The following is a 22,885-nucleotide window of genomic DNA, read 5'->3' as shown; positions in this document are numbered from 1 at the left end:
CATCCAGGATCAGGAAGGATGCCTTCTACATCATCAATTAGCAATGTCAATAAACCAAAATCAAACCATGACAATCAATGGGACAATTAAATATACAAGGAGGAAATCTAGGCAAAAATAAAACTAAAAGAAGTAGCATACCAGAGTATAATGGTATCATGTATTGAATTTCTATACCACCTTATCTATTCACATAAGACACTGAGTCACTGAGTTCTCTACATCAGCAAATGCACCATACAGATAAGAACCAACTCAAAATAGAAGCAGGTCAATTCCGGGCGCTCAAAACCCTATACCCACATCTAACTAGCGAAATCAAATACTAAGACTGTAGAACACGCAAAACACATGAAACAAAAAACCAGAGACCAGCATACATATCTCAGGAAAAGCAGAAGCTCTCCTTAGGACCTTGTGATCATGCTACAAGAACGAGGCAGCCGAAATGTGAGACTTCCTCCATGCACACTTGTCTCTGCCTCAACAGGCTCATGCTCGTATGGCTTCCTGCAGCCGGGACAGCGACCATCCTCCTCCATAATCCTATTGTGGCAGAAAAGGCAGAGCCGGAATCCGCACAAGCAAGGCAAAAAGCTCGTGTCTGTGAAATCCAAATCTTCATAGCATATAGGACATGAGGAAGGCACAACACCGTTATAGGCCCAAGGAACACCACCACAACTGTAATGTTTCCGGTTTGAATTCGGCAAGCTAAGCTGCTTAGCCAAATTGGGCAGACTCTGAGGCCGAAATGCATCGTCAGGCCTCCAAGCATGGCCATTCCCTGAAGCTTTAGGGATAACTGTGCTGTATGGAGGGTTTGAATTCTCGACCCGATCAGACCCAATAGTCGTTTCCTGAGGAAAAACCGTTTGGGCAATTGGTTCATGCTCTGGGGGCGATTCTGGACATGGACTTTTTGGTTTCTCATCCGCAGCTAAGGCGTCAGCCACCGCTTCCCAATCGTCCAAGCATCCATCATCGCCACCACCTTCCTCATCCTCTGTGATATTTCCAGAGCAACAGCCACCGCTGCTACTACTGCTGCTGCTAGTAAAGGTAGTCTCGGAATAGTTGCTACCCAAGACACTACTTGTCAAACTGTTCGGACTGTTCGACTCCATATCGCTGTCATGGTGGTGGTGGTGATGGTGGATGGATCCATCAATCTGTCCACCTCTGGGCCTCATCTCCAGATTACCAAATGAGCCGTTGTTATTCCGCTCTTTGCCTGCTTTAACGACGATGTTCTGTTCCTCCTTGCAATCCTTGTTCTTCATAGCCCCTAATTGCCACCAAATCCAATCAAATGCCAAAAACAATAACTTTCCATAGAAAACCCACAAATCTCCGAAATTTAACGACATCTCCAATTGCAAATGAAAATTAAACTTAGAAATTGTAAGATCGCATGCATACCTTGAGAAAGCCATTGCTCCCGACGAACATCGAGCTTGCACTGCTTCAATTTGGCAGACCTGGCCTGAAAAACCCCCAAATAAATCAATCAAATCGAAAAGGATCAATCAAAAAACAAGCTTTCGCGTCTAGAATCTCAAGAAATCGGAAGAAAAAAGAAAGAAAGGAAAAACTGAAATTTGAAATCTCACCCTCTTCTTCTTCCCCAAATCCCTGCCGCCGTTGTTTGGGACTGCATGGTCGGAGGCTCTGGCGATCGAATCGGAAACCATTGTTCTTTCTCGACGGATGGATTCAAAATTCCAAAGATTTGCAGAAAAACCCTAAAATTTGGTAAAAATCTTTGAGAGATTAAGAGAGAGAAAACCGAAATGGATAACGGCAATTCGTAAACTCCTCTGCTCCGCTCGCCCCTTTCTGTGCTTCTGGAAAACGGAAAGGCGAGTTATTATATAGCAGTTTATTTACGTAAATACCCCTTTACTTTTTGTATTTTTCGGGCTTATCCCCCGTGAGGTTCAACGACTTTCTGCTCTCTTTGAGGGGATACCTTATGTGAGTAAAGGGTATATTTGTAAAGTGCCTTTTAACTAAAAAAGGAGCACGATTCGGGTCACCAAGATTTTAATTTCAGTACGTCAATTGTTTTTTTACAGTAAGTTTTAACGAAAAACTCACGGTACAATTTATTTTAACAAAAAATTATATTTTTACACTAAAAAGACAATCTTGTACTATTCACTTTACCATTTATTTTGTCCTTATCATTAAAATTCAAAATTTTCAAACCCTTTTCATTAGTTTTTCCTTTTTTATTTCGGCTCGATGGTTAGACTTCCGTTTGTTAATTCACTAGGATATTTCTAATAAATAATTTTACTTTGCTAAATTCAAATTGAGATACATGTAATTATCCACCGTATTTAAAGTATCGATATAAGTAAAAATCTTGATATATAAATTTGTGAAAATATTAACGTATGCAAATTTGTGAAAATGTTAATGTATAGTACATATCCATATTGACATCAACTGATTTCGATGGAAACTATAGAAATTTGCAATAAGTTGGTATATCAACTAATTCAGATTCAATCAATTTAGAGAAAATTTTGTCAAATTTTTTTTTTAAGTTCGGAATCAGTTTCGTTCTTTATTTGAGTTCAACGATTAGTTTTTTTTTTTTTTTTAATTTAGTTTTAAAAAAATATATTCACGTGAGTCGATATTAACACATGACGTCCATTCATTATCCACATGGCACGCCACGTCATCAGTTAACAAAAGTTCTGACTGACAACTTAACAGATGTATGAAAATATTCCAAAATTATGACTTTAGGTACCAAACTATGACAAAATAAACTTGATGTATAAAATATTGAAAACCAAAAAACTTCAGAATAATAAATTGAAATTAACCTTTTATAAACCCTATATTTGTAATACGCATAAGCTGTATAATTAAATTGAGAACAATTTTGTCTATTATTCTCATTTTTCGTCATAAGAAAATTAACGACATTATTCATATGCAAATCAACTCGACAACTATCTTTTACACAATTTGACTGCATCTTTGGAATACACCATATCGAGTATTTCAGATACCCAACTTCCTAACAAAAAGAAGTAATTCTACACTCGTTTTCTCCTTCTCAACTTCTCTTTCGTTTTAGTTGTATTTTCGTGATAAGACTTACCATTTGCTTAATGAGTTGCAATGGAACTCGTTTTCTCCTTTTGCATTTTCCTCTCATTTTAGTCACATTACCGTTTACTTAATAGGCTGCAATGTAGGCTAGATTGAACCCATTGGGCCAACTTGAAGTGCAAAAATTAGGCTCAAAATAATAAAAAAAAGGTTAAGGTGATTTAAAAAAAAAACCGGTATGAGAAAAAGCTAGAAGAGTTTTTGGTGTTTGGTAAACACCCCAAACCAGCTTTTTTTCAAAGTTTCAGATAAAAAAAAAAGCTAAAAAGTGGAAGCTGCAAAAAGCAGCTTCAAAAAGTGGCTTATTTTCAAAGTTTCTCCTGATTCCTCACACTTTCAGGAGGAAGAACAACGTTGCCATGTACCCCCAGCTCCAATTCGTTGATCAAGAATTGCAAATTGACGGCCTAATCGTCCATTTCTTCATCGCTGCCTTTCTCCTCCCTTTCATTGCTTTCTCCGTCGCCATCTCTGCCTCTAGCCCTGTCATCATAAATGGTGAATTTCTCAGCCTTGAACGTGAGGCTGAAGCGCACAATTTCAATTGGGGCCGAAGAGGGAGCGAGCGTTGTCGTCGTCATCGCCGGAGAAGAAATCGTCGTCTAAGGTTCTGACGCGGGTAAGGTGAAGAAATGGGCGGTGTCGGCAACGGAGAGAGATCGGAAAAGGGGACTCGGCTGGAGATCTAGGAGAGTGATGGTTGGTATTACTGGTGCCTGCGAGGTCGAGGCAGGAGATGAAGGATTTGAGAGAAGGGTCAGGGTTGACTAAGGAGGTGAGGAGGTGGGTCTCATTTTCAACGACCATGCGGAATGAGAAGATGAGGGAAAGGAAGACGAAGGTGAAGAGGTTGCCAGCGAACGACGTCGTGGATTGTCATAGCACATCTAGTATTATACATTTTTGGTCATTTTACACAGTTACAACTGTTTTACATAAAAATTTACCAAACACTATCATACTGTTTTTTTTCTTTCGAAAAGTACTTTTACAAAAAAGTTTACGAAACACTCTGCTACTTTATTTCACAACCGCTTATTCTCACAGCACAACTGAATCGACTTTTTTTCCAGCCCTTACCATTTGCTTAATGAGCTGCAATGTAACTCGTTTTCTCCTTTTACATTTTCCTCTCATTTTAGTCGCATTACTGTTTACTCAATGGGCTGCAGTGTAGGCTAGATTGAACCTATTGGGCCTACTTGAAGTGCAAAAATTAGGCTCAAAATAATTATAAAAAAAAGGGGGGTGAAATCAGACGAAAAGCTTTGTATGGAAATTAACCTCAATGCACGACGTTGTTATAACTTATAAAATATGGTGACATCAAATTAATCAAATACTTAGTGAAACTCAACTCTTTATTTAATATTTATCATCAAAATATAATATTTCTTTTTGAGTGAGACCAAATTTCTACTTTCTTCTAAATATTTGATTGGATTGGAACAGAACTATAATTAACATAAAGCCAATTATCAAATATATATTATATATACTACAACTCTTCTTCCATCACAAAAGACATGCATTGCTTATTTAATTAAAAAAAATTAACTTATTAGGGTATAAATAAATATTATGTAGTTGGTATGGAATACTACGTGTTTCATACTATAAATTAGTTTATTGTTCTTTCGATGGCAGCCAATATAACGTACAATGTGAACTGTACTACTATGCCCAGTGGATTTGATGACGCATAAAGAGCAATTTCACCCGTAAAAAGCCCCATGGGCTATAGGTAATTCAATCTCGCAGTGAACAGTAACTGCTTTAGTGAATAATAATTGTCCAAGTGCATATCCACTTCTAAATTGAATATAATAGACTATCCCCGAGGATTTGAAAGGGGTGGAAGTGCTCTAAGGGCATACTCACAACCTCGATTTGGAAGGACTTAACGTTGCGCCTAACTGTTAGATGTCACCGATATGAATTTAAGACAGATCATGCACCAACAAGGATTGCTAGCAGCAGGACTCAAATTTTGGTGGGATGACACACAAGCAGGGAGCTTTCCAACTGAGCCAACCCTTAGTTTACTTATACTAGTAGGAGAATTTTTCTCGTCAAATAATATAGCGTATCATGTAATATAATCGTTGCTATTAAAAGTTGATCATGATTCAGAATTTCAGATATACGAATTAAAATATGTGTCCTAAAATTCATTGGCAGATGTACATAAACGGTGCATGTTTTTAGTTCTTTGATGTCCTGATTGAACTTGGTTGCCATGAGGCAAGATACTTGACAAAATACTTAATAAAACTGGAAATAATCAACACAGTGTCGTACCAATTATACACAAGATCAACACTTCATATTGAGAAATTAGGATAACATTGTTGAAGTTGAATTATACGTGATGATTAAGAAGATGATTGATCAAAATTGTAGAGTGAACCTACCTTAAAAGTTTGTAACCTACGGGATCCCATCCCTATCCGTCATATATGCAGTGAAGACGTCGAACAAGACATTTAATATTGATGTCGATCAAAATATTTAAGATTTTAAAAAATACATTGCATAATAAAATAAGAATAATTTTACACTTAACATCTATTTGTTTAATCTTTAATAGAGATAAGACTCGTAAACACATAAAAATCTCATTTTTACTAATGAGACGATATAAATAATTGGTAAAAATAATATTTTTGATAAATAGCCGGCATTGAGTTGAGAGAGTCTTTTGACCAGTGGTAGTAGGCATAATTTTCCCCAATTCCAGGATGTTCGAGCTTTTGCTAGCTTGTTGCCTATTACAACGTGAATCAAAATTTCATATTTAAGGAAGGAAAAAAATATATTAAAAATGGCTTAAAAATTTTAAGTTTTAACGAAAATGATAAAATAAAGGGTAAAGTGAATAGTACCATGATTGATTTTTTTAGTGTAAAAATATGATTTTTCGTTAATGTAAACAGTATCGGAAACTTCTCGTTAAAGTTCAAAAAAAAAAAAAAAAAAAAAAAGGGAAGGGACATAGTAGCACTTTTGGAAGGAAAGAGATCCTCTCCGAATCTCTTCCACCAAATTTCACGAATTAAGTGATTTAGACCCTTGAAATTTGATTTAACGGCTAAAATTATTATAATTTTTAAAAAGGGCATCTGTTTCTAACCGTTAGATCAAATTTTAAGAATCCGGATCACTTAATCTGTGAACTTTGATGGAAGAGATTCGGAGATGATCTCTTTCTCTTTTGGAATAATCAATCACAAAAACAAATTTACAAATTGTTTTAAGTAATGGCTCAAAAAGTGTAAATATTGAAATAAAAGAAATACGAAGGAGTTTTTTAAAGTGAGTTCCTTCCCGTTAAGTTTTCCGACAGAATATCTGTTAATTAATGACGTGGCGCTTACCTGGACAATAACTTGGCGCCACGTGACCCACTTAAATCCTAAAAAATTATAAACTTCAAAAAAAAAAAAAAAAAAAAAACTTTTCTGGGCATCTTGCCTCCCTTCCCGATCCTTCTCCCTCCCTTCTCTTCCCTGCACCCACCTCCCCGCACACTAACCCATCTACCCCGCTCCCTCCCTTCCATCTTTTGCACCTACCAAGTACCCACCCCCAACCTCTGTACGGTACCCACCTCCACCCTAGCTATCAGTCCCCAAAACTTTTTTTTTTTTTGGGGGCCGCTGCTCACCCCCACGACCCCCTCCCTCCCTTCTCTCCTTTCTCTCCTCTGCACACACCTCGTGGACCCAGAGATCCGGGTCGTCGGAGACAGAGTCGGCGCTGCTGACACTGCTGGTCCGCTCCTCCGTCGACTCTTCTTCTTGTGATGAATATCGCAGAGGGTGCGTCTGGTGGATTTGAGCCTGGTGAAGAGCGAAAGTGAACAGAGCTCCGGCGGTGTACCGCTGCGTCGTCGTCAGATACGACGGCGTGGCCATGAGCGATGCCCCCATGGGTGAGATGATTGGATTGCTAGAGTTTGGGGGTGGAGCAGCGGATTCTAGCAAGGGAGAGGGGCGGTTGTTAACCTGAGCAAGGGGGGAGGGCGGATGCGCTGGAGGCGAGAGCTGATCTGGGGCTTGGGCTAGTGGACGGGCGGCGGGGCATGTGGCGCCAAGTCATTGTCTACGTAGGCGCCTCATCAGGGTTTAGGGTTTAGGGTTTAGGGAAGGCTCATGTAGTCTCTTTCCTTTTCACACACTTTTCATCCTCACAAACACACTACGATAGTTGCTGTTTCTTTGAGATTGGTTTGGTGTCATTCTGGATCTACATGGATTCGTGGTACAGGAAAAGCTTGTTGATGCAGTTTAGTCGAGATTGGCATTGCCTGGGTCTTCTTTGAGCTACAAAATTAAGACTTGAGGTATGACTATAGGATGAAAAAAAACTTCATGTAACAAATGTAAAAAATCATTAAATTTCAGAATAGTAAACTGAGATTAACCCTAAATATTTTGTCACATTCATTCAGTTTAACATTAACTTATACTGTAATATCATAAACTAAACTATTGTATAAAAAATAAGAGGTAGCAGAGAGCTCGTATAAACTCTCATTTTGAAAGTCATGGACATGCATACCACCCACAACACCAATCCCATCGTCGCCCTTCACCATTTCAACGTTCTCATACCACCCACAACCCCGATATCGCAACCCATGGCCACCATCGGCCACCACCACATCTCTCCGGTTCTCTTCAGCCACCGAATCCCACGGAAAACCCAGATCTGTCCTTTTCTCTCTCTTTCTTTCTTTCTTCTGATTTGGTTTTGAGAAAATGGGTTTGGGGTGCGGGGTTTGCTGGGCAAGGTTTCTGGGGGTGGTGACTGGGGAAGGAGGGGAGATGGTAGCGGTGAGCGAGCGAACGGGCTTGAGGGGTTGATGAGAGTGGGGTTTTTAATAATTAATAATAGGGTTAGGCTGCCGGCGGTGAGGGGAGCGAGGAAAGGCCGCCGTCGGCCGGTATTGGGTGGTTAGCACGACTGTTAGAGAAATTGGGCGTGGTCGCGCTCCGTCTCTTGTTCTGCGCTTTGTGTGAGTTCTTTAAAGAGTAATCCTTGGGCTGGGCTTTTTTTTAAGATTTTGATTGGCCCAAACTTTAAGCAAGTTTTGGATGGGAAAATTCTTGGGGCCCCAAAAACAAATTTTGGGTCAATAAAATCATGACCCAAAAAAAAAAAACCCCTTGAATTCAAGTCAAATTAAATTTTGTTTGGTTTAGATCAACCTGTTGAATTGTCCCTGTCCTATTAGTTCACCTCTCCATTTCAAATCCAACCACAAAATTATGCTGTCAACCCAGCCAACAAGTTGAAGGCAATTTTGGGCATGTGTATGCATCTCATTGTGTAGGGTTCTATGAGTAGTTAGATCTGATGTTGAAGGCCAAAAGTTAGGGAAAATGAAGTTTGGACTACCACACCTAGCAATCTTGTGGTCCTCAAATGTTGACCATGGCCAAATCCCAAATTACATGAAGTGACTAAAAAACAAAAACATTAAACTTTTGTGCTAAAGATAATGTTTAGACTTGATACCATTAGAGCCATAAATTTGGGTGAGATTGTCGGGATTAGTCGCTCACGCATTGTTTTATCAGATGTATATCATTGATGGAGTTAGTTGCTCACATATTGTTTTATCAATGAGTGAGTTAGATTGTTAATTGGTCACCGACACGCTATTTTATCTAATCACTTATCCATTAAACCAAACAAGTGGGTTTTGTTTAACCTACATATCGAAACCTAAGAATTGCTTAGAAATGAAGAAAATAATTTAACTCCATTACTCCAAAGATGGTGTATTTAGTACACTATTTTCTAGTAAAATTCTTCTCTATTTGTAAGTTGAAGGTTTTAGATTTAATTTATGTGAATGGCACATTGGACTCAAATTATTGTGGTTCGCTCATTCGTATAATTTAGCGCTCACTCGTATGATTTAACCCAAATTCTTTAACTCTTAGTGTGCATATATCAATGTATTAAAAAAAAAAAATAGTGCATTTTGGGACCAAATTCGTGCATTAATGTATATGGAGGAGATGCATCTACTCAACTACCTGTAAAAGAGTAATCGTAAGATCACGTTGGTACCGATGGGATAGAAACCAAGACTTTGTGGCGGTCAAGTCAATAAGCAATTTAAGACTCAAGCAATGGGCATGATATAGAATCCGTATTAAACCGAGAGAATCCCGGAAGATATGTAGGAGTAGATATTGCATCCTCTTAGGAGTGTGATTATTTGGGCGCATGCCAATCACTAAACTATAAGAATCTCCAAAAATATATGAAACTTATCTGATCTCAATCAGATAAGGTCTCTGTACCTTGCAAAATAAGAATGATCAATCTCAACAAAGTCCACATACTTCGCCTACCTTTCCAGAACATAGGATGATGGTGGCATCGTTGATCCATTTGTGCATCTCAATCTGATAAGAATTGTTGATTCCATGACCGAATTTATGAGATGTTTGTATTCTGATCCGTTTTACTCCTGCTCTTAAAATCATGGTCCCACAGTACCAAATACATTTGCTTTTTTCTTTTAATTCCTTCTCTTTGAAAGCCAAAGGCCACCACCTAATTGTCCTCTTCCTTTGCATGTGGAATTATGAGGAGTGATGATAACCTTATGTAAAAGCACCTTATATAAACAAGGCATGAATGATGATACATCATATACAGGGTACACAATAATTTTAAATTTTAATATTAATTGCTATAATGCCACTCAAGCTAATTTTAAGTCCACATCCCATGTGGGAATACAACACATTGCAAACCCTATACTTCAAATTAAACTCTTTTTCTTTATTTTTAAGTCACCCATCTATATCTAAAAACAATATGATACTACTTCAACGAAATTCCCAACTCGATTTTTCTTTCTTACGTCTTCGCTAAATTGTCTCGTTCTTGAGTTTTATGATATTATAAATTCTCGCGTTCTATGCGAAGAAATTAAGAAAGAAGTTAACTTATGAAGAATAAATTCTTCCGTAAGTTATCGACTAATCTTCCCACGTATTTTCAAAGACGTGATGGAAAAAATTTCTTCTTGGCAAAAAACCATGATCCATACGATATCATTGTTCTTCGACTTGTTAATATATGTTGTGATTTAAGGTTGAAATAATGATCAAAAATCAAATTTATAATCCTCCCAAACTGCGACTTGGTACGATGAAATTGTGAATTCTTCAACTTAACTTCCTCTTAAGCTTGTGGCATCAAAAAACTAATGATTATGTATGTGGTCTAATATTTTAGTAGATAGAATATTGAGTTTTCATTCATACGTTATGGGTTTAAAACTTTCTCTTTTAAATTATAATAGTTTTGAATCCCCCCTCCGTTCTCTTAATAATAATGAATTTAAAAACAAAATTTACATGAAAATTTAGATATATAAATTATGACGTGCCAAACAAGCATAGCAGCATGCAGTACCCTAACTAAAAGAATGTTTTTATCTTGGCAGTATCTACTACATTCTCTGTATATATACTGTTATATTATTATATTATATTGTGTCTATATTACTCCTTGAATACTTAAACGACATATGTATTGAGCTTGGAAACTTCACGTTATGTGTCGTACCACATACAAAGCAAATTGCACATGGCCTGCCCCCTGCAAATAGGACCGAATTGAGTCCAGACCAAGTTCTCATTCTCTGTGCATGAGACATTTGGAATAAGGCTTAATTGTTCTCACCTTCAATACATATATGAGGAAAACTTGATAACGTCGGTTTCATGCACCAGTTATATGTTGCGGAAGGCAGACATATTTGACGTATAAAATTGGGAAGGCAGACATATTTGACATATAAAATTAGGAAGATAGACATATTTAGCGTATAAAACTGAGATAAGACATCTCTTTTACATGTATGAAGGTCGGTTTAGAGTTTCTTGAAAGTTGAAATTCATATGTCATCGTGTTGGTTTCTGTTTTTTATTCTAGCAAGGGTGATTATATATTATTTCACATAAATTTTCTCGTTACAACACCTTTTTTTCTTTTCAAAATACGATTAGAGCATTAATTGTCAATACTTATACCTGACAACTGTCGATACGTCATTGATATAGTTGTCAGTATGATCTTGATGAATGTGATGACCATGTAACCAAATTTCACATGGCCAACATGCCAAATTTGCTTCACTTTGGTACATGATTCAATCAAATTGGAGTTGTCATTACAATTGCCCTTATTTTCTGTATGAATTTTGCTTCTTCCTTGTCCACAATCATTGCCGTTCATCGAATTGAGGTAAGCAATTATTTAACTTCAGAAACCATTTAGCTTTCCTTTGAGGTGTGAAGTGTAAGCAGATTGGTAAGGAGAGGTTGAGAGCTGAGACGACCCACATTTTTAGTACGGTTCTAATTCTAAAACATACATTTCTTGGCCCACAATTAATTAACAAATTGCATTTCTGATTTGATTTTGTTGGTCGACTAACAGTTTTCAAGAACTAGTAAGTCAGATATTTCACGTTCAGCTCATGTGGATGATGATGAGTTTATTGTGTGACGCAGTCTAATTTCGCTCCTTCTAAAGTAGAATCTCGTTGTATAAAAAAAATACCAAAACTATAAATATTATAGTTGAATTAGGGTTAGTTTGGAAGTGTTTTTAAAATGATAGAAAATACTTTTAGTGAAAATGTTCTTCAATTCCAAAAGTACTTGAAATGCTTTATGCAAGAAGCAATTCAAGTGCTATTCAGTTGCATTTTTACTAAGAATTAATTCTAAAAACGCTCTCATAAAAAAACGTTTGCAACTATTTTAAAAGCAATTTCAAACGAACCCTTAAAAATCGACACCCTCTTATAAATTATCTGATGCACATGGTCAGAAATTTTATAATTTTGTATCCATTAGCATGCCAATACGCTAACATATTAAATCTTTAATTAGTTCAACCCCTCCTATTGGTAGGTGCAACAAACAAAGGATTAATCGAAAATTTAGTTTAATAATCTTTAATTAATTAGTTCTTAAACATGATCAAGTAAACCACTACGTATTATGTTATGATTTACTTGCATATCAAATGTATTACCAGATCTCTTTCACTACAAGTGTAATCATTTATTAATAGAACTATTTCATTTAATACAACGGTCTAGTAATATTCTTCTTCACTTGTAAGTAACAGGTCTTATGTACGATTCTCGTCAAAAAAATTTGAATCACATTATTGCTATCTTATTGTGAGGCTAAGCCTATCATCTCCCTCTTTGTATAAATAATATCGTTTATTTATTTATTTTTAAATTTGTAGGCACAGTGTATTTGGCATGATTAACTCCCGCAAGGGCAGCAACGGTCACGTGACCACCTTAATGCTAGGCCCAAAATTAACCCACCCACGTACCAACCATAACAATTTACTGCCGGCGTTATAATTATTCACGTGCTATCTTGTCCCCTAAATCTAATTCACTTCCCCCGAATTCAGGTCCTCGGATCTTTTTGGAAGGATCTAGAGAACCTTTTAATCGTGTTTGTTCATCATAAATTGTGTGATCAATTTTTATCAAATATTATTTGTATTCAATTTTAAATATAAGATTTAAAATAATTTCTAATTGTATAATGTACGATAAATAGATACGATTATATGATCTCCAGAATCCTTACAATGAAGATCCGAAGAGGATCCTCGTTCACTTCTCCCTCCATCCTTTTCTTGAAGTTACCCAATTGGACCAATCCGATTCTAGCATGGTGTCGAGCTCACGTGAACCACTCCCTATCAGATGGAGAAATTTTTCAGTTTGTCGTAAATAAGACCCAATGCACCAAATGTTATAATACAAGTTGTTGTAAAGTTTTTTTCAAGTATCCAACCACTTGTGTTATTACATTTAATCTATCAGATCGCGATCCAACACATTGAAAAATCTCTTCATTTACTTGAATAATATTTTGTAAACCACATGATGTGACCGTTGATGGTTGAACTCATTTTGTAAATTATAAAAAATAATTTAACCATCGACCGTCACATCATATAATCTATTAAAATAAATCGATTTCACAGTTTGATTTCTTTCTTGTGTTCTTTTATTTCTTTTGTCTTTTATTTACTTAGAGAATGCGGAAATAAATAAATATATGATACTCATAATATAATCCGTAATCTGATACATAAATAAAAATCCGATTTCAGATTAATTCGTAAAGTTAGTTAATCACGTTCCCATTCTTTGTCCCCTAAATTCACGACTTTTTGTTTCCCTTGTTGCAAGTAAACATACTGATTGAAGGTGATTTGGAAATCCAGCAAGGTTTAATGACTAAATTATCCTTGAGTGAAGTAAAAAACTGGTAATCCTTCACCCTGCCAGTCATTAATCATAATCACTCTCTTAAACAGGAAATTAACGAATAACGACTTCATCCCCTTACCGAAACGACACCGTCATCATTACCCTCCTGAAAACTTCCGCGCACCGACTCCTTTTTCTCTTTCAGTTTAAAAAGCGTAAAGCCTCGAACCACCTTTCTCTCCAAAAACACACCGACAGAACCACCATCAGCTCCACCGGCAATGCTGCTGGAGATTCCGGAAGCTCCGCCGCCGGAACCGTAAACTCGACTCGACTCCACCAAACTGGCTTCATCCACAATGCCTCCCGCCCAGAACCTCAAGCACCGGGTCTTTATCTGCCTGAATAAGCTCTCCGACCGTGACACGTACTCCCTCGCAGCTTCCGAACTCGAATCCATCGCCCGAACCCTCGACCCGACGTCCGTACCCGTTTTCCTCTCCTGCATCCAGGCCACCGACGCCTCCGACAAGTCTCCTGTCCGCCGACAATGCGTCCACATGATCACCGTCCTTTCCGAAACCCACGGCGACTCGCTGTCCCCGCACCTCACCAAAATGCTCAACAGCATCACCAAGCGCCTCCGCGACCCGGACTCCGCTGTCCGATCTGCCTGCCAAACCGCCGTCGCTTCCCTCTCCTGCCATGTCACCAAGCCCTCTTCTTTCGGCTCTTTTCTGAAGCCGTTAACAGACGCGCTTTTCACGGAGCAGGACCCGAACTCGCAGATCGGGTCGGCCCTCTGCCTGGCGTCGGGAATCGACTCCGCCCCTGACCCGGAACCCGCGAAGCTGTCGAGGCTGCTGCCTAGGCTCGAGAAACTGGTAAAGTGCGACGGGTATAAAGCGAAGCCGGCGGTGCTGACGTTGATCGGGTCGGTGATCGGGTCGGGCGGGGCGTCGGGTCACGGAGCTTTGAGGAGCTTGGTTCCTTGCCTCGTCGGGTTCCTGAGCAGCGAGGACTGGGCCGCGAGGAAGGCCGCGGCGGAAGCGCTGGCCAAGCTGGCGGTTGTGGAGAGAGACGAGTTGTCGGAGTTCAAAGCTGGGTCTTTGAGAACGTTCGAGGCTCGGAAGTTCGATAAGGTAATTTTAATTCCTTTGTTTTCATAAATAATTATTTAATTATTGAGTTTCTAGCGTACTTAATTTTGTTTAATTTGCTAATGTGGGTGATTTGGAAATGGCTTGCAATAGGTGAAGGGTGTTAGGGAGGTTATGAATCAGATGATGGAAGCATGGAAGCAGATTCCTGATCTCTCCGATGAGGCTTCGCCGCCGCCGCAATCGATTGCTTCCTCCAAAGGTATTACTAGATTTGAATCATTGATTGCTCATACCAATGGATGATTAATCGATCTTAGTTTTATGTAAATTCATTGGATTAGTAGGTATTATAGTCTTTGATATGATTTTATCTGATGTTCTTTTGTTTATTGGATTCGGGTTCTTTGATGAATCCAGAGAATGCAGGTGATGGACGCCAGCCGGCTAGGTCCAGAAACTGCAACGTTCCTGGTTCCGGAGCTCGCCAATTGAAGAAGAAACCTACTCCGGCTAGTAGATCAACTCCGCCTGATAGTTCTTATGCTACCACTGCTAGGAACAGAAGTACTTTGATGAGTAATGACAAGAAAGTGAATCCAGGAATGTTTCGGAAACCAGGTCATAAGAAGCCTTCAGATTGGGAAGCTGAGATTAGTGTGCTTAGCGCTCCCTCATCGGCTGGGGCTTTTAATGACGGTTTTAAGGAGACAGATGAGAATATCCCAGAAAGAAGGATCGACGGGAACACAAAACGGGCCTTGTTCCATAGGTGTTCTGATAACAAAGTGCACAAATTTGGTGGGTCAAGGTCAGGATCTCGTGTGGCTCCATATCATGAGGAGAGAGCGGAATCTCCCGTTGTAGTCAGTAATGTTACCGAGAATAGTCATAAGAACCGCAGAGAATGCGAGGATTTATCCCTGATCCGCAATCAACTTCTTCAGATTGAAAAGCAGCAGTCCAGTTTACTTGATCTCGTGCAGGTTTGTTTCCACGGCTTGAAATCGAGTTTACTCTTAAGTAATTTGTGTTATTTTCCTGGATAATTGCAGCACTAAATATGCCTATATTATATTTAATCTGTTGTTAACAAGTATAACCAACTCTTGTAGTGCATTTTGGTGTAGGGCTTCTTCTAATCATTTTCTTCATTTCACTTCTTACATTAGAAATTCATGGGTAGCTCGCAAACTGGAATGCGTTCGTTGGAGACCCGTGTGCATGGGCTAGAGCTAGCACTGGATGGGATCTCATATGATTTGGCCTTGTCAAGTGGAAGGATGACCAAAGTTGACTCACGCCGCAGCTCATGTTGCCTGCTACCTGGTGCCGATTTTTGGAGTTCCAAGTTCTGGAGGAAAACAGAAGGCAGGTACTCAACCTCAAGGTATCCTAATGCCAGTGGCATTGCTCCGGCAGCAGCTATGCGCTACAGAGCCGATGACAATGGCAATGCTGAAACATCAGAGAGCCTTAGGTTTCAGCTCCAGGATAGGAGTGGATTCATTGTAAACCCTTTGGCAGAGATTCGGAGTGGCTCAAGGGGTGTGTCTGAAGGAGCACGTCGCTAGCCAGTCAAATCAGCAGGTACTGCACAAATGTTTCCGCACGTAATAACTCGTTTCTTGTACTGCTAGGCATTAACTTAAGTCGCATTTCCCTTCTCCAGATTACGTTTACCAGTCCCTGCAGCATAATTTCAGCCGGAAAGTTTGAGTTTGTCACCGGCCTGGTGTGATCGATGCATGATCAAGGCAAAGTGAAGGTAATAGGTTTGTGCTATATTCTCGCCTTCTCGGTTTATCATAAGAGCAGCCTCCAGGAAAATTTGCAACCGTCGTACTCTTGAGTATACCGACGATAGTAGTCTTTCATACGATTAAACGAAGATACAGAAAGCAATATATTGCGTGCTATTCGGTAAGTGCACCTCTTATTGTTCTTTGCAGTAAGATTTCAAAGGAGTGATATATCAACAAATGCCATTTTTCCTGGTAGTTGGTACAGAGAATGTATTGTGTACAGAGGAGTAGAGTATCATTTTGTAGCTTTCTTCTCACTGATTACTACTTGCTCTTAAAGAGTTTTAAGATATGATGATGATGAATTCTATACTTTTCGAGTACCGTTGTTTGTTTCGTTACAAATTTATACAGTTCCAAGTAAAAACCATAGATCATAAGTGCTCTCAATTGTCTACTCGTTTCGGAATTGGACAACGCCAACTCAACCCGACCCGAGCCGACCTTTAATTTTATGTACGCAACTATGTTTCATCATTAGGGCTATAATTCTTGAAAGGCCAGGTATATGCGAAAATTCTTGAATGGACCGGCCTGAATCGAAGATCCAATGGCTAAGGATCCAACGGCCACGAATCCCGATCAATGCCGGTCCATTCTGAACAAACTCAAGGCATATGAAAAGGTCTGGCTTGTCACCAAAGGAATTCCAAGAACATACGAGTCGATGAATTTCCAATTCAGAAAAGTTTATTTAGTAAATATTGAAAAACAGTTACATATTCGAGTTATCGAAATCACATAGAAATAAAACGCGTCATCCGAAAAGTAAAGCCAACTGATGGCTCTACTGGTTCAAAATCTAATTCAATTACTTAAAACGTGAAGGGCAAAGACCAACACCGTAATGTTCATAGAGGATAAGGTTCCCGGACGCACCTGACTGCCGTGAAAACTCAAAATTAAGGGGCTTGCTCAGCAGTAGCACCCTCTTTCTCGATTTTCTGCGCAGAAAAAGAAACTCGGTTGGGGAGCTACTGAAAAAGGGTTAAACAAGAAGCCTACGAAAGCATTATATACGACGCCATTTTCTGCTAGAAACACAAAAGACACGGATTTAACTAGTAACTGTATCGTCATCTTTTTTACAGTTTTGATGACAAGATAGATAACACTCAACAGATTTGAATAGCATCTTAAGCACTTGATCACAACTCCGAAAATCTATACTATGAAAACTGCGGCCTTATTGCATATTTCCGTCGAAAGGATTCGCGTATGTATAATCGTGCTAGGTTGTGGTTTTCTCGGGTACTTATATTATAGAAGCAGCTGTACCATTTTGTTAAGGGATTGGTATAACAATCACACCAATCGCACTGGAGCCAAACAAAAGCGACGGCATATACCAGCACTCACATATTTCCAATTTGCAGTCATTCACATTGATCAATCCTTACTCTAACAAAGCAACGGGAATAGCTACTGTTCATTAGGGCGCGCGGTTAGGGGTTCAAAAGCTTTTCACTATCGAAATGTGGGAATAATAAACCGCCCTGAATACAGGAAATCGGCCCCTGCAACGATTTTCGCAAAATATCCGGTTATCTAACATAGTCGGGGATGCATAAACTTCATCAAGCAGATACATTTCTGGTTCCAAATCTACCCAAGTGCTTATTTTGGATCAGTTAAGCTGAGGTTCATCATCCTCTCAAGTTATAATTCCCAATAAACCCTATCATTCTATTCTGCTAGAGCTCCCATCAGAATTCAATTCACACATACCTACCCAGAGCCAGAGATGCAATTTGTGTAATGTTAATCCAATAATTAAACTGCTAATACAACCTAACATCTTATAAATTTATGTAATTACAGAAAAATTAGGGTAGGTTTAAACGAAAAGGGACGATCTTTCATGCTTCATACGAGATCACAGAGCATAGAAATTATCCCCAATAATTGAACGCATAAAGGAAACCCTAGCTGGAGAGAGAGAGAGAGAGGTGTTAGAGTTACCGATTGAGCTTTGTGCCAGGCGAGGCCTTTGTAGACATTGGCGGAGAAGGTGGCGGTGAGGTATAAAGTGGTGACGCCGAGCCCCGCCGTGAACGCCTTGAATGCCCAATCCCCTGCCTTGCTCACTATCCCCATTTCTCTCTCAGTCTCTCTCTCTCTCTGCGAGTTTTTTTGGTATCGTCTGTGTGTGGGGGGAGTGTGCTGCGCGCAAGCTCCGACTGCTTGAGGTCTTCAATAAGCTCCACAACTAATTCAAAGCCTCTTTTTCTATATTTTACTATTTAAACCCCAAATTTTGTCCCTTCATATTGAAGGTGAAATAGCGTGAGTTTGTAACTAAACAAGTAATTAAGGTGTGTGATAGAGCTGAATTCAAGTAAGTAAGGGTATTTTTGGAATTGGATTTGAGATGACTAAAAACATTATGTGACAATAAAAAACGTTTCTGACTATGTTTGACATAAAAACTTAAATGTTTACAAGTCGGGAAATGTTTTTAGGAGAAACACCTGTTGCGAACTTCCTTTGGAAAAATCCATCTTTTTATTATATATTGTTACGTGTTTATAATAAAAAGCACTTCTAGCAGAAAACGCTTATGAATAGAAGTACTTTTGATATAAAGAGCCAAAAACACTTTGTAAAAGTGCTATCCTCTATTGACAACCGTTTGACCTATGAGGTGAATTATGTACGCCCTAAATTACTCGGGTTAGTAAGCCACTATTTCATCAAGGATGCATAGCAAATGAGTGAATTCCAAAATCTATTTACCCAAAAGGAACAAGAGAGGAGGTAAATTCCCAATTAAAACTAGTAATTACCAGTTATGATAATCAGTTTCATTCATAATTTAGTGACTCACTAAGTGAGATTTGAGCAGCATTTACAAATACACAAAAAGAAGCATTCTGAATGAAAAAAAAATTGCAATTTAATCATTTAGTATATGCTGCAATTTGGAAAACATTGCCAATTTGTTACTACTAATTCGAACAATGGAACTGTCCATTCTTCTGATTCTCTTATACCAGATGCAGTTCATCTGGCATTCTTTCTAATTCGACTTCAATATCCTCGCCATTACTCTGCAAAGTCCGTCAAGAGCTCTATCACCTCCACTTCTTCTCCGACAAAGATATAAGCTGTGCAACAGAAAACGCACAAGGCATCGTAAGTAACGTTATTCGATTCTCATCCAACTTCCCAACAGGTAAAGTTGTTCAAAGCTACAAGATTGTTGACTGTTTACATTCATTTCTAAACAAAGAAAACTTCAGGCTGCTCAATCCCTCGGCTGAGGAAATTAGGGATAAACCAAAAACAAGTTGAAAGTAATGCAGGCTCCTATTAAGGTGAAAGAAAGAGTTGATGAATAGGTAAGCACAATGCCCTAGGATATCCAAAAAAAAGTCGGAGGCAAATCACTCCGAGGCATCTGAAACTTCAGTGAAACAGACAAACAAGAACGACAACGGGACAAGTGTAATGCAATAAAAGTTGATCTTCAAGAATCCGAAAAACACAATGAAAAACTTGATAGAAGGAGATTTTACATGGCAATTGATCATTTTTGGAAAGATATAAATCTCTTGGCGAATGTTATGAATCTTTTAGGGGTGTGATCAGGGCGAATGACAATCTTACACAACTATGGTCATTGGCATCCTATTCCAGGTTATTGATATGGCAACACCAAACAGCATTTCAACATCGAACCAGCTTGAGTTCGGCTCAAATTCACAATATTTTTCAGGGTAATACAGACATACTTAATCTTTTGCGGGGAAGAACAGAAGACAAACTAGGCAAGCACTCAGATTGACCTTCTCAGTATTCACCACTAAAAAGTTACTCTTGCTTCTTGCATAACTTTTACTAATTCTACCAGTAGTTTTCGTATACAATAATGTAAGCCAGAGGTGACACACTTATATGCAAAGAAACACACATGACAAGAAGTAAACACTAATATCATGATTATCCCTACCTGACGAGCAACCTGTGCTAGTCGTCGACTTTCCCGGGATGATTCAATCAACAAGCTCGATTTCTGTGGCTCTATAGAACCATTTTGTTCCTCGCCTGTGTTCCTTTCCAAAGTGTCATTGTCAAGAAGAGACTTGCTTTCAGGGTTGCTCAACGTGTCCTTCTTGCGTTTTCTGCAGAATGTATATTTGAGAAACTTATTGTTTTCAGGTTGACTAGCAGTGCCATCGTCTAAATCGGATACTTTCGTATCTGACTTATCTAATGGATAATCTTTTTCAACATCTGTTTTGCATGCCAGAACCTTCAAGCTCTCAGCACATATACACTCCTGTCCGGTCAATCTGGATTCTTCAATAAACGTCTTGTCATTATTCGTTGCCTTATGAACACTATCATTTTCAGTAACATTACCACATTCCGACTGTGTACTCGTTTCAGTTTTATCCGGGAGTATTTTTGAGGTTGAAATGGATGATGTGACTTTTTGAATTTCATCTTCAGACTTCTTGGAAGCATTATCTGCGAGAACACTGTTATTGAGTGAAGAAGCAGAAGTTCTAGTGCATGATAAATCAGATACTTGGCGCATTTCCATCAACTGATGAGGATCAAGATACCTGCATGAGGGAGCTTTACTTCTCCTAAATCTAGCTGCTCTCCTTCTCTTCTTCTGAAAGGACGTAAAGGCAGGTGCTTGAATATGGCAACCATCTGCCTGCATCACTTTCAGTTCTTCCAGGTTCTCCTCTACCCCATTCGTATTATCACCGTTTATTTTAGGGGTTTTACACAGTTGTTCATCATCTCCTCCGATGAGTGTTACATTCTTCCCATCATCAACAAGTCCAGAAAGAGAGAATTTTTCATCCAACAGGTTTCTTTCAAATGCACGAATTCTCTGAGTGCATCCATTTCTGTATAACTCAGGATCTTTACTTCTCATTACTAACGAGGCAAAATCAGGATTTTGAACATAGTAATTATCCTTAAGAGAATCATTTCCACCGTAACACCCTTTCCTCTCATATGTCCCATTCGAAATTGAATTCGTTTCTTGAGTTGCAATTGCATCTAGCTGCAAATTCAATTGCGATGTTATTGACCCTCGAGCTGCAGTATCACTCTCTAAATTTTGCCCATCCGGCTGTCTTGGATTGCTTCTCGCCTTCTCCAGTTGAGCCTGCACTTCACTCAACTCTTCCCTAAGCTCCTTCACTATATCCTCAGCTTCCTGCAGCTGCGCTTCAAGTTCGTCAATCTTTTCTTGTTGACTCAAGGACATCATCTTTGCCTCACCAGCCTGAACACACGGCGAAATCAATCAAACCCTCGATTCATTTCATCAGTAAATTAACAACAAGCATGTCTTTTTCTCCAAGAAATCCCCTTTCAAATGAAAACAAATATATCCTTAACCAAACAACTGATCGTATGTTGTTGACAAAAACACAACCTTAACCAAACAAAAATTACACTAACTTAGTTCACAAAACACAGCTTTGACCAATCCAAACTGCAAAAACCACATTACTGAGTCCACAGAAAATCAAGGACAGTCAAACCCAACATCCAAACAGACAAAGGCGCAATCCCATATTTCCCATTTGAGACAAAAACATGTTACCTTCGAATCCAACATTTGTTTGAGCCTAAGAAGCATCCGAAAGGCCTCGTCTTTCGCCGTAAAGAGCTCCCTCTGGAACCGCAGAGCTTTCCTTTCCGACACCACAATTCGAGCCGCCGCCTCTTTCGCCGTGTTGAGGATTATCTCGGCGTACGCCTTCTTCAGCGCCGTCAATTTCTGATACAAAACCCAAAACCCACCAAGCAAAGTCAAACAAAATTCGACAGCAAACCGAACACAATACAAGATCATAGACCCCCAAAAAAAAAGTAGTTAGTTGGTGGGAGAGTTCAGAGTTCAAGGGGAAGAGTCGAAATTACAACCTCGGACTCGTCCATTTCCGCCAATGCATTCAATCCCGACGCCGTCGCAGGTTTAAAACGAAGTCGTTTTTGTGTCTGAGTAAAAAGAAGAAAGAAGGGGAGGAATAAGAAGAAGAAGACGCGGAGGTTTTTCAGTTTGCCCCCCTCACTTCGCAGCAGCTGTCTGTTAGGAACTGAATGTTTTTATCGTATTACCGATTTACCCTTGTTGCCCTCCTGAATTGCGATGTTTGCCACGACCCCTGACGAGCCGCAGACCCCGGTGCGGTTTTTTTGTTTTTTTTGCGTTTTCGGTTACTCTATTGAGGTTTGTGGGTCTCGATCCATAATCACGGTCCCACTTTTGGTGACGTAGACGTCTATTAGGCGTGAACGTGGTGAGCAAACACGTGGCTCGATGACATGCATTTGGGCTTGTTGCGGGAGGAAAGAGATTTTCCCCAGATTTCTTTAATCAAAATTACTGCATCAAATGATTCGGGTTTTTTAGATTTCATTCAACGGCCTATTTGTTTTGATATCTTAAAAATTATGATAATTTTTTACTATTAAATGAAATTTAAAAAATCTGAATCACTTGATCTAGTGATCTTGATAGAAGAGATCCGGAGAAGATTTATTTACATTGTGGGAAAAGGGAGCTTTCAAATGCG

The 22,885-nt window shown here is 39.1% G+C and overlaps 3 protein-coding genes and 1 long non-coding RNA gene across 4 annotated transcripts; 1 reads left to right on the top strand and 3 right to left on the bottom strand.

Moving 5' to 3' along the window:
* Window positions 1-138: 138 nt before the first annotated feature.
* Window positions 139-1,856, bottom strand: LOC103958805. The gene is made up of 3 exons (XM_009371126.2): window positions 1,614-1,856; window positions 1,423-1,486; window positions 139-1,288 (listed from the first exon to the last, which is right to left on the bottom strand). The coding sequence occupies exons 1-3, from the start codon at window positions 1,692-1,694 to the stop codon at window positions 408-410; spliced, it is 1,026 nt and encodes a 341-aa protein (XP_009369401.2). The 5' UTR covers window positions 1,695-1,856; the 3' UTR covers window positions 139-407.
* An 11,684-nt stretch (window positions 1,857-13,540) lies between these two features.
* Window positions 13,541-16,643, top strand: LOC125478947 (TORTIFOLIA1-like protein 3). The gene is made up of 5 exons (XM_048587863.1): window positions 13,541-14,568; window positions 14,680-14,788; window positions 14,947-15,512; window positions 15,699-16,116; window positions 16,199-16,643. Exons 1-4 carry the CDS (start codon window positions 13,786-13,788, stop codon window positions 16,098-16,100), a joined length of 1,860 nt encoding a protein of 619 aa, XP_048443820.1. The 5' UTR covers window positions 13,541-13,785; the 3' UTR covers window positions 16,101-16,116; window positions 16,199-16,643.
* Window positions 16,644-16,999: 356 nt separating this feature from the next.
* Window positions 17,000-18,602, bottom strand: LOC125478948. Its single transcript, XR_007259712.1, has 2 exons — window positions 18,294-18,602; window positions 17,000-17,275 (listed from the first exon to the last, which is right to left on the bottom strand). It is a non-coding gene; the product is annotated as an uncharacterized LOC125478948 (long non-coding RNA).
* Window positions 18,603-19,084: 482 nt separating this feature from the next.
* LOC125467968 lies at window positions 19,085-22,475 on the bottom strand. Its single transcript, XM_048587533.1, has 4 exons — window positions 22,233-22,475; window positions 21,910-22,086; window positions 20,284-21,585; window positions 19,085-19,438 (listed from the first exon to the last, which is right to left on the bottom strand). The coding sequence occupies exons 1-4, from the start codon at window positions 22,245-22,247 to the stop codon at window positions 19,406-19,408; spliced, it is 1,527 nt and encodes a 508-aa protein (XP_048443490.1). The 5' UTR covers window positions 22,248-22,475; the 3' UTR covers window positions 19,085-19,405.
* Between the last annotated feature and the right edge of the window lie 410 nt (window positions 22,476-22,885).

This window comes from the organism of the source record quoted next, unplaced genomic scaffold, assembly GCF_019419815.1.
Source record: "Pyrus x bretschneideri cultivar Hongxiangsu unplaced genomic scaffold, Pyrus_bretschneideri_v1 Contig27, whole genome shotgun sequence".
Classification (NCBI taxonomy): domain Eukaryota; kingdom Viridiplantae; phylum Streptophyta; class Magnoliopsida; order Rosales; family Rosaceae; genus Pyrus; species Pyrus x bretschneideri.
This window is presented reverse-complemented; position numbering and strand designations above follow the sequence as displayed.

Excerpts from the sequence above, each read along its gene's own strand:
- LOC125478947 (XM_048587863.1), top strand. The coding sequence starts at position 13,786 with ATGCCTCCCGCCCAGAACCTCAAGCACCGGGTCTTTATCTGCCTGAAT. Across the intron at positions 14,569-14,679 it reads AGGCTCGGAAGTTCGATAAG|GTGAAGGGTGTTAGGGAGGT; the intron begins GTAATTTTAATT and ends GGCTTGCAATAG. Across the intron at positions 14,789-14,946 it reads ATCGATTGCTTCCTCCAAAG|AGAATGCAGGTGATGGACGC; the intron begins GTATTACTAGAT and ends TGATGAATCCAG.
- LOC103958805 (XM_009371126.2), bottom strand. The coding sequence starts at position 1,694 with ATGGTTTCCGATTCGATCGCCAGAGCCTCCGACCATGCAGTCCCAAAC. Across the intron at positions 1,487-1,613 it reads ATTTGGGGAAGAAGAAGAGG|GCCAGGTCTGCCAAATTGAA; the intron begins GTGAGATTTCAA and ends GGGGTTTTTCAG. Across the intron at positions 1,289-1,422 it reads GGAGCAATGGCTTTCTCAAG|GGGCTATGAAGAACAAGGAT; the intron begins GTATGCATGCGA and ends GGTGGCAATTAG.
- LOC125467968 (XM_048587533.1), bottom strand. Across the intron at positions 21,586-21,909 it reads AACAAATGTTGGATTCGAAG|GCTGGTGAGGCAAAGATGAT; the intron begins GTAACATGTTTT and ends CCGTGTGTTCAG. Across the intron at positions 19,439-20,283 it reads TAGCACAGGTTGCTCGTCAG|CTTATATCTTTGTCGGAGAA; the intron begins GTAGGGATAATC and ends TCTGTTGCACAG.